General features: G+C 35.8%; 3 protein-coding genes across 3 annotated transcripts; 2 read left to right on the forward strand and 1 right to left on the reverse strand.

The window, feature by feature from the left end:
• Window positions 1–4,054: 4,054 nt before the first annotated feature.
• Window positions 4,055–4,581, forward strand: LOC106767343. Its single transcript, XM_014652211.2, has one exon. The coding sequence runs from the start codon at window positions 4,097–4,099 to the stop codon at window positions 4,517–4,519; it is 423 nt and encodes a 140-aa protein (XP_014507697.1). The 5' UTR covers window positions 4,055–4,096; the 3' UTR covers window positions 4,520–4,581.
• Window positions 4,582–4,660: 79 nt separating this feature from the next.
• On the forward strand, window positions 4,661–5,659 carry LOC106767342 (probable calcium-binding protein CML16). The gene has a single exon (XM_014652210.2). It carries the CDS (start codon window positions 4,985–4,987, stop codon window positions 5,465–5,467), a length of 483 nt encoding a protein of 160 aa, XP_014507696.1. The 5' UTR covers window positions 4,661–4,984; the 3' UTR covers window positions 5,468–5,659.
• A 332-nt stretch (window positions 5,660–5,991) lies between these two features.
• On the reverse strand, window positions 5,992–13,487 carry LOC106768603 (putative phospholipid-transporting ATPase 9). The gene is made up of 11 exons (XM_014653840.2): window positions 12,032–13,487; window positions 10,241–11,598; window positions 9,603–9,713; window positions 9,226–9,502; window positions 9,054–9,142; window positions 8,594–8,702; window positions 7,917–8,129; window positions 7,690–7,815; window positions 7,491–7,589; window positions 7,214–7,405; window positions 5,992–6,979 (listed from the first exon to the last, which is right to left on the reverse strand). Exons 1-11 carry the CDS (start codon window positions 12,422–12,424, stop codon window positions 6,350–6,352), a joined length of 3,597 nt encoding a protein of 1,198 aa, XP_014509326.1. The 5' UTR covers window positions 12,425–13,487; the 3' UTR covers window positions 5,992–6,349.
• Window positions 13,488–13,889: the final 402 nt, after the last annotated feature.

Consider the following 13,889-nt stretch of genomic DNA (forward strand, 5'->3'; position numbering starts at 1 on the left):
AATTAAAACTAACATTAACTTGTAGTAGAGTATAAACCACAAATCACAACATCAACAATTACATAAAAACGTATTTGGTAATTAATTACATTATTATTATAACTATTACAATGATTTATAACTCAAATTACAGTCTTGCATAATCAATTACAATAAAAATGCAATCGATCACACATTGAAGTTGTACATTCCCAAACAATTTCAGCAATATGCAATCAGTTGTAATTAATTGTAAATCGTTAAAGTTGTGTGGGGAGTGCACGACTTCACCTTTTACCATTGTCATATTAGAAGTCGTGCACCCTCAACATGACTTCTTTATTTGAAATCGTGTGACGTTTATGTAATTTTTTAAAATTATTGTCCATTTACGTAATATGGGAATACATTTTTGTCATTTACATAAAAAAAAAACCCTCTTTCCCTTAGGTTGTGTTTGCTTTCAGCGATTTACTGTTGGGAGAGATTAAGAAGGACTGATATGCGAGTGATCGATGTGTTCTTATCTAAGGATTTCAGCATGAATGAGAGTGTCAATTCGAGGGATCAACTTGAGGTCATCTTACTTAAAAGGAGTTTATTTGGGGGGTGACAATTGTGTTTTTACAACATTGTCCCTAGTCATGGTCTTTCAATTTTTTGCCACTATTGTTTTCATGGTTTAAGCTTTTGTTTTCAGTTTCAGTGAGACAGGATTACTCTGTGATAAGTGTGGAACCGATTTTGCATGATCCATGCCTACTTGAATGACCAATTCCAAGTGGTCACGTAAATGAGACAGGATTACTCTGAGATGGGGAATCAAACTATTTAACCCATCAATCCGTGATGGGTCGAACTGGATTCAAAAAATTTTTACTTGCTAATAAGTGAGTCAGATTAGATTCACTCATTAAGTGATCAACCCATGATAGACTAAGTCACATTAAACAAAATGGTCTATTTTAATAGCATTGAATATTGGATGAACAAATGAATGAATAAAAAAAAAGAATTTGAGTATACCTCTGTTGACAAATTGGCAAGTGTACCAAATCGTACAAGTAATATAAATGGTAAGACCAAGTATCGTTTTTCCAAGAGACTCGAATGACTTTCTCGTTCGCGTGAATTAAAATAATAAGACTTGAAAATAAAAATTAATAAATTGGATTTGAGAACAAAAATATTAACATGCAAAATAAAGTTGATTCAATTGACAAAAGAAAACAATGGATGAATGGATGTTGTTGGGGGTTCACAATTTCATCTAATTCGCTCTCTCTTACCTACTCCTCTTGAATATTACTTTGATTAATTAATTGTTATGCGACTTTCTTAGCCTCCCCTTAACTCGATCCCTCGGCGAAAAGGGCCTAATATTAACTACTGGCTTGCTATTCCTAGCCTCCCCTAGTAATTAATACCGCATTATAAACAGAAGTTAGCGCAATTGATCGTCATACCCTTATCCCTAGGTGGTATTGCAAAATCAAGAGATTACTCACCAGTTCATGTCATTACTGTACGTCTCCATATCAATAAAGACAAACATCAGTTACCGAATGAGTTAAACGATAAAGGCCTTAAGCACAGATGATAAACCAACAATTATCAATCAAAACATATGGAGACCATATAAATAATTAAGAGTTTCAATAAAAGAGAGTATCAAAAGATTACATTGTTTCCCCTAACAACAATAGGGTTTAGTTACCATAGACATGGTGAAAATAGATGAAAACTGGAAGAAGAATGGAAAAGCAAACCCTAGAAAAGATGAAAAGAAGCCTAAGCATCCAAGAGATCCTCTCCAGAGAGCAAAATTAGGTCTGGTTGTTCTCCCCTGTCAAAAGAATAACTCTGAACTCGAAATAGGGGTATTTAAAGGTGAGGAGCGCAACAGAAAACAGGCCCAAGCGAGCCACCGCCTGGCGGTTTAAGTGTGTCGCCCGGCGATTTGCCATAATCCTCCAAACCGCCCGGCGGCAATCGCCACCGCCCGGCGGTTTCCCTCAAGACCGCCCAGCGTCAATCGCCATGCCTACTCCTCGTCCTGGACCGCCCGACGGTTTAAGTGTGTCGCCGAGCGGTGCGTCGACTCTTCAAATCTTCATTTTTCTGCTCTTTTCTTGAGTCAACGACCTGTATCTTTAACTCCATTTTTCACTTTCTCAAAAATAGTTACAAAACAATGCAAAACAAGTATAAAATCGCTAAAAACAGTTTTTGACTCTCTACAGACTCATTTATTGAGTTTTGCTTGATTCTAAGCTCATTCCAAATAGTAAAGGGCGTAATTAGGTCCAATTTGACATATGAAAATAACTGTTTCAACCTTCATCAACCTCTAACACACACCAAATAAATTAATTTTTATTTTCTCACTTTATATTATACGCTCTCAAATCATACACCAAATCACTACTTTGTTTTATTAATTCTTAATTTACAATTCTTAGTATTATCTTTTTATTGTTTTATTAATTCTTAATTTACAATTCTTAATATGGTTACTATATATATTTGTTAAGTGTAAATTTATTATCTATGATAATTATTAACTTTATAATAATTATATTAAAAATCACACCAATAGTAATTTGTAATTAATTGATAATGAAACAAAATTACACTAACATTGCAATTCTTAATATTTTTTTAAAAAAAACTATTCATGACCATCTTTCTTAATAAAAAATTTAAACTAACTTAAAAAACATTTTATATTACTTTTATATATTAAGGATAATTTTATAATATTAATTATTTTTTTAATTTATAAAAAATTTTTTATCTATTATATAAGTTAAATAATTTACAAACTTTTATAGAGTTCATTTTCAAATTCAATTACTTTCCTTTCAAATCTTTTAAAAGAAATAATACAAATTTTATTTCTAAATTCACTTTTTCATTTACTCATTCTTTTTAAATTCATTTTCTCAAAAGAATACACCCTTAAATCTGAATTAGCAAATAATTGAGAATTGCCAAAATAAACACACACAAAAAAAATCTCACTATTCCGTCTACATGTACCACATGTGGAAACAAATGCAAGCTTAAAATTTGTTATTAATCAAGCCAAATATCACAAATTATTCATCCATGCATAGTGCTATAGTTATTGGTGCCACAAATTTGATTTCATTTTCACTTAAACTTCATGCAAATCCAAGATGCTTCTGCACTCATAATTTCTCACAGAATCGGAAGCATAAGAGATTACCAATCCTTAAAATTTTACCATCTCTTATGCAATATTTAACTGAAAAACGTTATGAAATATTGCATCCATTGATTTTCTTTTCATTTCCAAAATGTAATGAATGATCGTGTTTTTTACATGAGTAGGCATATTTGCCCAAATATTATGTATATGGCCAAGTTGGAAAAATAAAAAATAAAGTCATCAAGAATGACGAATTAAATATAAAATAGTAACATTGAGATTGTCATGATTACTTGAGATGTTTCTACTTCCACGTGAAGAAGTATGTTGAAAGTTTTATAGATAAAATCAATTTATAAATATATAAGTGAAGTAAAAATGAAAGATTATGAAAAAATTATTAAAATATTAGGATTAAAATATGGCATTTTATTTTGAATAAAATTTTATGTAAGAATTTCTTTCCACAGTACAATTTATACGTTATATGACATTTCTAAAATTTACAGATCAATTAAAGATAAAATTATTTTGTGATTAAAATCCATTTTTAATGGAAAAAGGTTTCGCAATAAGTTAATTTATTTTCAAAACATATAGAAGAGTAGAAAGAAAGCAACATTCATGGAAAGTGAAGTGATGTGAATACCTTGCCAATAAATGATGACAACATAAGCACTGAATCATTGTTGGGCACGTCATAGGTTGATGTGAATATGAAACTAGATTTTATTTTAAGTTTATATATTACACATACAAGATTATATAATCTTTATTCAGAAGCTATGGTTTGCGTTTAGGCTTCAACCAAATAATTTGAAGGAATGAGTATCCATCACTACTCACCAATATATCTTAGCTTTTCCTCATCAAATTGTATTGCATAGGGGAGAAGGAACCTCTTGTTTAAACAGGCATGCCTCCTCCTTCTCTTTCACAGCCATGGAAGAATGGAACATGCTTGGCGCTGATTGCGTGGTCATATCATGCTGCTGCCAGTGCTTGCTGCTGCAAATTCTTGTCTTTCTGATGCTGAAGCTTCCCTGGAAGCTGATCAGGAAAACAAGGGAATATGCTAAGAAAAAGCTTCGTCAAAGGAAGGGAAACGATGATAAGATGAAGATAGAATCGGGTTGTTATGAAGATGTTCTTGTGAGAATTGATCATGAAGGAGAGATGGCAGTGAGAGATGGTGAAGGATTCGATTGTGGTGGTTGCATGGATGAAGTTGAAAAGATGATGGAGGAGTTATATCAAAAGGGAGAGTTTGGATTTGGGAGCTTCTGGGGTAGGGAAGAACCATGTGGAAAACATTACAATCATCCTAATCTTGTAAGATATCAAGTTATTGATTTCGTTGGTTAAGATATCAAGTTATTAAATTTTTCATGAAAATGGTAAAGTTTATAATAAGATAATATTTTATATGTACATTCTAAAAAAACATGGTGGGCAAGTGGCAATTAATACAGCGAATGTTTTCCTAAATTTAAGAAAAATCTAACTCTTATCGTATATATCCAAAACCTCAACTTTTCTAGATGACAGTTCCAACCAGACATGCATTAAATATAGGACCATTTTGTTTCCATTTGCAAAGGTTTGCAGACAAAAAAAAAAATCCACTCATCACACCGTTATTTATTTTGCAACCGTTTCGCACGCGCTTTCCATCTACCTTTGAACCGTTCCAAATGCGAAACGTGATCCATCGTTGTGAAAGACGGAAACTACCATTCTTCTTCTCTCCATCTGAAGAATTGAAGAAACACGACCAAAACATCATCGTTATCCTCTTTCACCGTCAAAACAAAACGACGTAGACGTACGATGTCAATGCAGGAAACCGACCAAATCAAACAACTCAGCGACATATTCAAACGCTTCGACATGGACTCCGACGGCAGCCTCACGCACCTCGAGCTGGCGGCCCTCCTCCGCTCCCTCGGAATCAAACCCACCGGCGATGAGATATACGCTCTGCTCTCCAACATGGACGAAAACGGCAACGGATACATCGAGTTCGACGAGCTCCTGCACGCCATCATGCCCGACCTCAACGAGGAGGTTCTCATCAACCAGGAGCAGCTGCTCGAGGTCTTCCGCTCCTTCGACCGTGACGGCAACGGCTATATCACGGCGTCGGAGCTCGCCGGCTCCATGGCCAAGATGGGCCATCCCCTCTCCTACAACGAGCTCACCTCTATGATGGCCGAGGCCGACAGCAATGGCGACGGTGTCATTAGCTTCAACGAGTTCGCCACCCTCATGGCCAAATCTGCCGCCGATTTTCTCGGCCTCCATGTCGTCTAGAACCTCCTCCCCTTTTTCTTCATCTTTTTTTTTTCCTGTAACTTTTTTAGGCTACGTTCGCTTTGGGTGTTGACTTCTCTCTGTGTGTATATATATATTATATATATATAAACACTTCTCCGGACGTGAATGCAGATTCTTGTTGTTGCTTTTTAATAAGAAAAAATTACAAATTAGTCTGCAATTTTTTTCTTTTTATTTGGCACGAATTTTCTTGCACTTTCGAAATGCTGCATCGTGGAATCTGGTGATGTGATGAGAAAACGTAGAAGATGAGATTATGGTAATGAATTAGTGCCCCTGTCTTTTTTTGTTGGTATCTGTTGTCCAAGTTTTTCAAGCTGATCTTTTTCAAGTTTTTCAAGCTGATCTTTTTCTTCGATTTATTCTGCAGGGGATCCATACTTTCTAGTTGGTAATTTGATCAATCGAGTAAACTTGGTAACTTCTAACAGTTGACAAGGAACTAGAATAAAAGAATTAGTAAAATAAACATATTTATAAGATTGCTTCACGCAAAAAAATGTTCTCAGTAATAGGATAACTTTGTTTTCTACAACAGCAAGCAGCTATAATCCAATCTTACAAAGAATTGGTCTGTCTCTATACAGTAACTACTATGATACAAGTGGATAAATGAATTGTTTGCAGCAGCAAAATGGCCGAAACAGATATACAATTTTATTTTTCTTTCCAGCCTCAGTCACAAATACTGGTCCTTGCACCATGCAATCACCGTGGAGCAAAACTCCTCTGGTTCAAAGGATCCAGCAAGCAATTCCATGACCACAGGCAAAGACCAAAATAAAAACTACATATTTGTAGGAAGCTGTACACAAACTAACTAAATGCTTTCATGGTTAATTTGTCAAAATATCTTATCTACTGTTTAACATTTCTGTCTCTTACGTGGTGAGCCTTAGCAGCCAAGCGTGCTGTTGAACCCACGGTTGTTGGCCGCAATGATCTCTGCCGCACCATATCACAAAACTCAGGATCCTTAATCTTCCCTTCATACCTTATCCATTGTACTAGTTCATGGTACATGGGAAAGAATCGCATCTGAATTGCTGCGTAGGAGAAGTATGGTATAAGGGTTGAGATAACCACAAAGAATGTCACAAGCCAATAGGAAGGGGATGGAGCAAGAGCTTCAATGAAGACTTTGTAAGCATTTGTACTAAAGTGTGAGGGCATTGCTCCATATACCATGAGAAAAATATACCAGAAAAGAATGGAACCCCAGATGAAAAAATGTTGGATCAAGGTGAAGTAGCTTATAGCTAGTGCCATTTGCAAGTTTACAACCCAAACTACACAGGTATACATTGTTACTCCCAATATATCCTTTCCGGCAGTTCTACCCTCTGCATCGAAGGCCTGGAGCTCCATCGCTTTTGTGCAGAAGAAGAAAATTATTAAGGCACTGATAAATCCATTAAGCATCCAGCTGAGTATTCTACGCCAGCTGAACAGAACATTTTGTACTCCTTCTTGATATAACAAAGGAAACTGCCATATTAACAACAAATCATCATCAGAGAAGCAAGCAAAGGAACCCGAAATCAATCAAAAATCAATGCTATTTCTGAGGTAGGTATATTACATCATAAGTACTACACAGATTTTCATTTACTTTTATTTTTCTGTTCTATGTGCAATCTATTTGATGACAAAGCAACAGTAAATTTTCATTTCACGCTCATTAGCAAAGATGAGTGGTATCATAGGCTAAAACAAACTTACCTTCAGGCAGTACCGAGCGGAGACATCCTGGTCAAACACCCCAAGTGCAACCACAGGAAGTGATGAAAAGAAGACATTATAGAGAGACAAAAACCAGTCATTGTAAGCTGGTTGTCCAGAGAATGATGCATACACCTCATACAAGAACAGAGTGAAACCAAATGTGATATTCTTGTAGAAAAAGTAGCATATCTGCCAATGAAAAAGTTACCAGACTGTCAGAACCTCTATCTACCATGTTTAGGATTTAAAGCTGAAATACAAGCATTGTAAATACCATAGACGAGATCCTTCTGTAACACCAGTGTCCGTGAACCAGGAGTAACCGTTCCAAATACCGGAATTGTGCAATTGCAATATCACTAGACATAACTGCCTGGGGAATTGGGGGAAAAAGACAAAAAATATTGTTCAGAAAATCACATGAAGAAATCAATAAAGAAAACGAAAGAATAATTTGTGAAGCTTGGCATTACCTGCATTCCTTCAACACCACTTATACCAACCCCTATATCTGCTTCTTGAAGCATTCCCACATCGTTAGCTCCATCCCCAATAGCTAAGGTTGTTTTCCCAGTTCCAGATTTAACCAATCTAGTAACCTTAAAGAGAGGAACAAGACCAATCAATTCTGAAAGCTTAGCTAACCAAAAATTACCATCACGATTAGCATATTATAAACAAAGCACAGATTGCAAAATACCAGTGCCTTCTGCTTTGGGGATGAGCGACAACAAATAACAGATGCACAATGCATCGCTAGCTCCAGAAACATGTTCTTTATATTGTCTTCTAGTGCATAAACAAGTGATTTTCCATCAATAATCAGAGCAAATGCCTTCTGAGAGCTCCCTCTGTACGCAGTGAGTTGGGCAGCACCTTCAGATATCTGAAAGAGGACACTTTGCCTTGATGCCTAAAAGAAGAATCAGCAAAGAGAATATCAACAAACAAATTTTAAAATCTACGCCATGGTACAAGTTTTAAGATGGAAAGAAACATAGTGATAGCAAATTTACAACAGCATAGAGCTTAAGTGCAGAAATTAATATCATACAACTCAAAGTACACAAGCATGAATGGCAATTCTTATATCTTTTGAAATAGAAAAGAGAAATGGTATGCTAATGCAGTTACTGAAACTCTTTATAAAACATTTTCAATCTTTTATGTTAAAGAAAACACAATGAAACAATGAAACATAAGTTCAAATTGTCGGCAATATAAAAAGCAGGTCAAGCTGACACATGTAAGAGGTGTCATTGGAATATTGCAACGTTGAAGAAACCAACTTATTAGCATGTTGTTAAATATTTTACTAGAAATGTAAGCTACACAGTGATAGATAAAAACAAAACTATGGTATGAAATTTACTTCACCTTGGCAATGGCCATCTTGTCCCCATCTTTCTCTAGTGCTTGAATTTCTGGACTTTCCAAATGAATTATAATCTGCTTCATCCCTTCTCTAAGCAAACTGCAAGCAAAACTACAATGGAATATTTATGTCAGATAAATATATGAAACATTTATAAATATTATATAAGATTATTTTAGAGAATCTTAAATTATCTCAGGATTTTTTCTTCTTATATATTTTTTATTTGTTTCCTTATTTAATTAGGATTTTCATAATTATAGGAATAGGAATATTTTATCAGAATCAGATTTATTAGAATATGATTTATAGGAATATCATATCATGTATGTATAGTCATCAGTTAATATACAATGGAGTCTGTTCTACAATCCGTATACGCAGTTTTCAGCCACTCTTTCATCTATTTTGCTCTCTTTCAACAAATACCATAGTTAAAAGGGCATAATCAGAATATAATACCCAATGTTGATTGCAGTCTCCATTTTATCCCCAGTCAAAACCCAAATTTTAATTCCAGCTTGGGCAAGCTTGTCAATGCAATTAGGAACCTAGCAACAATACGAGAGGCATCAGTTGCTGCTCCAATGAGTAAATATTAAAAGGTAAAACAAGCACTTTTATTCTAGCTTACCCCATCTTGGAGCTTGTCCTCCACGGCAGTGGCACCGAGAAGGACCAGGTTCTTCTCAATCTTATCTGCTACTTCCTCAATCAGTTTCTCCTGATCAGCACTGACTAAATTCTTGGCCTTGGAGAATTTATTATCAAACTCCTTGTACTCTTCCGCACCAAGCTCGCGATAGGCCAGAATAAGGGTTCTCAGACCTGCATCAGCATATTCATGCACGTGCGCCATGGTTTTCTCTTCAAATTCCCTCCCATTCTTGGCAAGTCTTTCAAACATGATGCTGAATGAAAACAATACTCAAGGTGGGTCAATAGGGTGAATCAGAGGATAAATTTTGGAATTCATAACCATTTAAGATTACAGGCAAGTTTATCACAAACCTGTCTGCACCTTTGCAGAGAAGCAAAATCTTCCCTTCTTCATCTTCCACTATCACTGACATTCGCTTCCTTGAGCTATTGAATTCCAAAACATTGAGAAGCTTGTATTTCCTGCACAAAGAAACCCATTAATGAAAATATGTATCATAAACGTGAGGAGGAAAGAAATCCTGAAACATAGTAGATAGAAATAATAAATCAGTTGGCTACAGAGCATTTTAGAAATATTAATATTGGGTAGGATGAATAAAGTGAAAACAACATCAAATAGAACGATTATGCAGAAAACTATGATGTAGACACAAATTAAATATTCTTTTTTTATTTTAGATATTTGAAAACAATACAAGTGTTAACTACAAAATCACCTACTCTATGAGCAGCTACAGTAAACTGGCCATGTGAAGATATCTATGCCAACTTCAGATAGTGAAAGGTGCTATTTAAAGCTCTTTTTGTTGAACAGTACTTACTGTTATCAGATGAAAAGTTACTATCAAATATTATGTGCACTCTTAAAGAGTAACCAGACTAAAGCTTTGCATATCGATATGCAAAGATAAAATGTAGCTGTAGCAGTCAAATTGAAGAGTTATCACATAGACAAAACAATTGATAGCTTGAATGAAACAACTGACCTTTCAACTTTATTGCCAGAAACTGGATCCAACTCAAATGTCGATAAACAAGTCTGACCCCTTCTGTAGAATTCAAAACCAAGTTCTCTTGCTGCAATCAGAAATGCGGCTTCATCTGGGGATTCAGCCTCATATGAAACATTTCCGGTTTCTTCATTCACTTCTGTTATGGCTGTATGACATACAGCCAACACGCGGAAAAACTTTTGGATAACATCTGCATGAGGCTCATTTACCCAATGTCCATCTCTTATTCTTTCATCATCAAAGTTAAAGCCTTTAATAAGTGCTTTTTTATCAAGCGAACCCCTAATGTTATGTGCTTCTGATTCAATATCATGCTCATGAATTGGTGGTGAACCTTTTCTTCTACCCATGGCCTTCTCAACCTCTGTAGCACCACAGCCATATGCTACCCCAGCAATAGAACATTTGATGAACTCCATTGAGTTGCAGGTCAGAGTTCCAGTCTTGTCAGAAAGTATTGTATCAACCTGCCCAAGCTCCTCATTCAAATTAGAAGTACGAGCTCGGGCTGGTTTGTCTGCTTCCTTGTAGTACATATGGATATCTTGATTGATGAAAATACTCTGAAGAACTTTGACCATTTCTATTGACACATACAAAGAGATAGGAATAAAGAACCCATACAACATTAAGGCTGTCAAACAATGAAAGAAAGCAGCAGCAGCTGGTCTTTTTGGGTCAAAGAAAACAGCAGAATCGTCTGGTCTTAAATACCATCTTTTCATCAACCCATTTTGGAAGTCATCTTTAGTTGCAATGCAAAAGAAAATAGATCCAACAAATGCCATTAAAAACAAAATACAAAACAAGAAATAGATGACTTCGTCCATCTTCTTCTCAATTCTACTTCTTTTTGAAGGTGGGTCAGTAGAATTTTGAATAACCTTAGTGTCATGACCAGTGAAAATGACAGCTCCAAAAATGTAATCTGTATTACGAAGTTTAGAGTCACGGAGAAGAAGTTGCTGAGGAGAGAGGGCATAATTCTTCTCTTCAAACTCTATGCTCCCAACAAATGAATACAAATTTGCATTGGGGTCTTCACATTTCACTGTAGCTTTAAATTTTTGGAAGTTAAGATCCTCCTGTAAGGAAGATGTTACCTCTAACCCTTGTTTTAACTTCAAATTTGTCTCCCCATCTAAGTTCATGGTCTCAACATAGCAAACAGCATCCTCATAACTGGATGAAAGCAACAGCAGGTCAGCCGGGAAGAACTCATCCTTCTCTACCTTCACTATATTCCCCACCCTCAGATTCTTCCATGCAGTATATTCAAAAATACCACCAACTTTATGAACTTTAACTCTTCTATTGTTCACCTCTATATCCTGCACAAGTATTCCACAAGAAAAATTATTTACACTGCCGTCACAGCTTTCCACAAAAACATTTATCTTCCCTTTCCTTCTTGCTTTTCAACCATATGGGCATCAATATCAATATTCAAAAATGCCAACTTTTACTGGGAGATATTATTTTGTCATATGCAAGATACTGTTGAGTTTGATATAATACAATAAAACACACTATGGGTTTTATGAACTGACTTCCCCAAATAGCACTTGCACTTTAATTTAAAAATTTAGAGGAATCAAACCCTTTAGCAAAAACTGCATTTGGACAAAAAAACAATTTTGGTAACTGCATCTCATCCCTTCCAAATATTACGAAGAAACTAAACAGAACGGCAAAAGGTTATGAATAATGACATTATAAGAAGAAACTCGACAACAGGATAAATAGGTAAGTAGAATATAGCACCTGTTTTTTCCTGCGCCAGTCTTCGATACCTTCTTTCACCATAGTAGCTCCAATAACAACAATCAGTGGAAAGATAGCACTGGCAGCAGTATATGGAGCAAGTTTTGTTAAGGCCAAGGTGCCAGTGACCAAAAAATAGAAGTTTGCCACCCTCCTAAACTGTTCAAACAAAGATTTGGGAAAGAAAGTTGCAAGAGTATATTTTGTAGATCTGACAGAGTTATCTGCAAAATTCTTAACACCATCCTCAAAGATATCTGGCTCATTGCAGAACACCACCCTGGAATAATTTTTTCCTCCAATCTGTGAATCATCTCCCTTGAAAGATGCCTTGCAGCACGCGAATGAGTAGATCTTGCTTAAACGCAGCTTCCTCTTCCTGCCACCACTCATTCTTTATCCTTTGTCCCACTGATTAACAAAATTCAACACAACATCAAGAGACTGAAATGCCCTCCGTGAAGAAACAGCTTTTCTTCCTAGGACCAAGACTCTTGTATCATTGCTAAAACTAGGAACCAAAATGGCAACTTTCCCCAAACCAGGATCAACTCACTAAAAACACTTGCTAGGGAGCTCAAGTTGAAGTACATGATAATCCTAAACGCAGAGCATCTTCAAAAACTAACACCACTAACAACTGCACAAATACCCCGCAACCCAAAACTAGGTAATAACTCTTCAGCACAAGTACCCAGCAAAAATGAAATAACAAATAAAGCAAGGAACAGATACTGAACCCCAGAAAGGTTCCCACCAGAAGAAGCTCCAAATCCCAGTAATTTAATAATCAATGAACAAAAAAGAAACTAAGCTAAATAATAAAATAAAACTAATAATTGAGAGAGAGAGAGAGAGAGAGAGAGAGAGAGAGAGAGAGAGAAATTAATGGGAAAAAAAGGGACAGCTAGAGTAGCTTAGAGAGTAATGAAGAAAATGGTGGCTCAAGTTGAGACAAAACCAAGCGATAGACACAACCTACAGCAGAACTGGGCCTGCAATCTGTGACAACCAATGTGAAGTCTACAATGAAAACACAGAAAAGGAAACACCCCAGTGAGCCTAAAACACCAGAAATTATTGGGGAGGCACGGAGAAGTAGTAAGAAAAAGGAATAACAAAAAATCTGCAGATTTGAAGCTCTGTGAAAAGATATCTGGAGGAGAAGAAGAAGGAGGAGGAGAAACTTTGAACAGAGACTTCAATTATTAGATCTAGCATTTGGACTCCGAAAGAGACAAGCATTTCCTTTTCCGAGCGTGACCAATTCAAATTGGCTTAGATTTTTCCAGAAAGCTCAGTGCCATGTCAAAACCCTTTTTCTTTTCCGAGATAAAAATCCAAAGCCAAGCACAAGCAGAATTTCATCTCTGGCTATATATCCATCTATCTATGCTTCGCGGGAAACCTATGAGTGAAGCTTGTGTTGTGATAATGGTGGCAACTAAGTGTCACATTCACTCACCCAATTTTTCGTTATATTATTTTTCATGACAATTTTATAATGAAAAAAAAAACATTTTTTTGATGACAATAATATGGTGAGAAAATCGAAACCAATGAGAAAGGGTCATCTCCACGATAACATGCAACAAAAAGACAGAAAATAGAATGTGGGTTTTCGAAATATTTAATTTTTAACTTCTTGTAAAAGTGATAATAATTTATCTACCTGATTGAAGGACTACCGATATACCCTTTGAATTGCAGAAGCAAAAAGAGAATCTGCATGGCCAAATAACATTTATCATCACCATGATGAGCTGAAAAAGAAAATGAAGCAACGAACATGTCATGTGGTTACTTGAGCTATTTACTTGTGTGTGTCTGTTGAGTTGCATGAGATGCGCCGTTATCC

This window comes from Vigna radiata, chromosome 7, assembly GCF_000741045.1.
Source record: "Vigna radiata var. radiata cultivar VC1973A chromosome 7, Vradiata_ver6, whole genome shotgun sequence".
Classification (NCBI taxonomy): Eukaryota; Viridiplantae; Streptophyta; class Magnoliopsida; order Fabales; family Fabaceae; genus Vigna; species Vigna radiata.

Excerpts from the sequence above, each read along its gene's own strand:
- LOC106767343 (XM_014652211.2), top strand. The coding sequence starts at position 4,097 with ATGGAAGAATGGAACATGCTTGGCGCTGATTGCGTGGTCATATCATGC.
- LOC106767342 (XM_014652210.2), top strand. The coding sequence starts at position 4,985 with ATGTCAATGCAGGAAACCGACCAAATCAAACAACTCAGCGACATATTC.
- LOC106768603 (XM_014653840.2), bottom strand. The coding sequence starts at position 12,424 with ATGAGTGGTGGCAGGAAGAGGAAGCTGCGTTTAAGCAAGATCTACTCA. Across the intron at positions 8,703-9,053 it reads GAGACTGCAATCAACATTGG|TTTTGCTTGCAGTTTGCTTA; the intron begins GTATTATATTCT and ends ATTCCATTGTAG. Across the intron at positions 7,590-7,689 it reads GTGGTGTTGAAGGAATGCAG|GCAGTTATGTCTAGTGATAT; the intron begins GTAATGCCAAGC and ends CCAATTCCCCAG.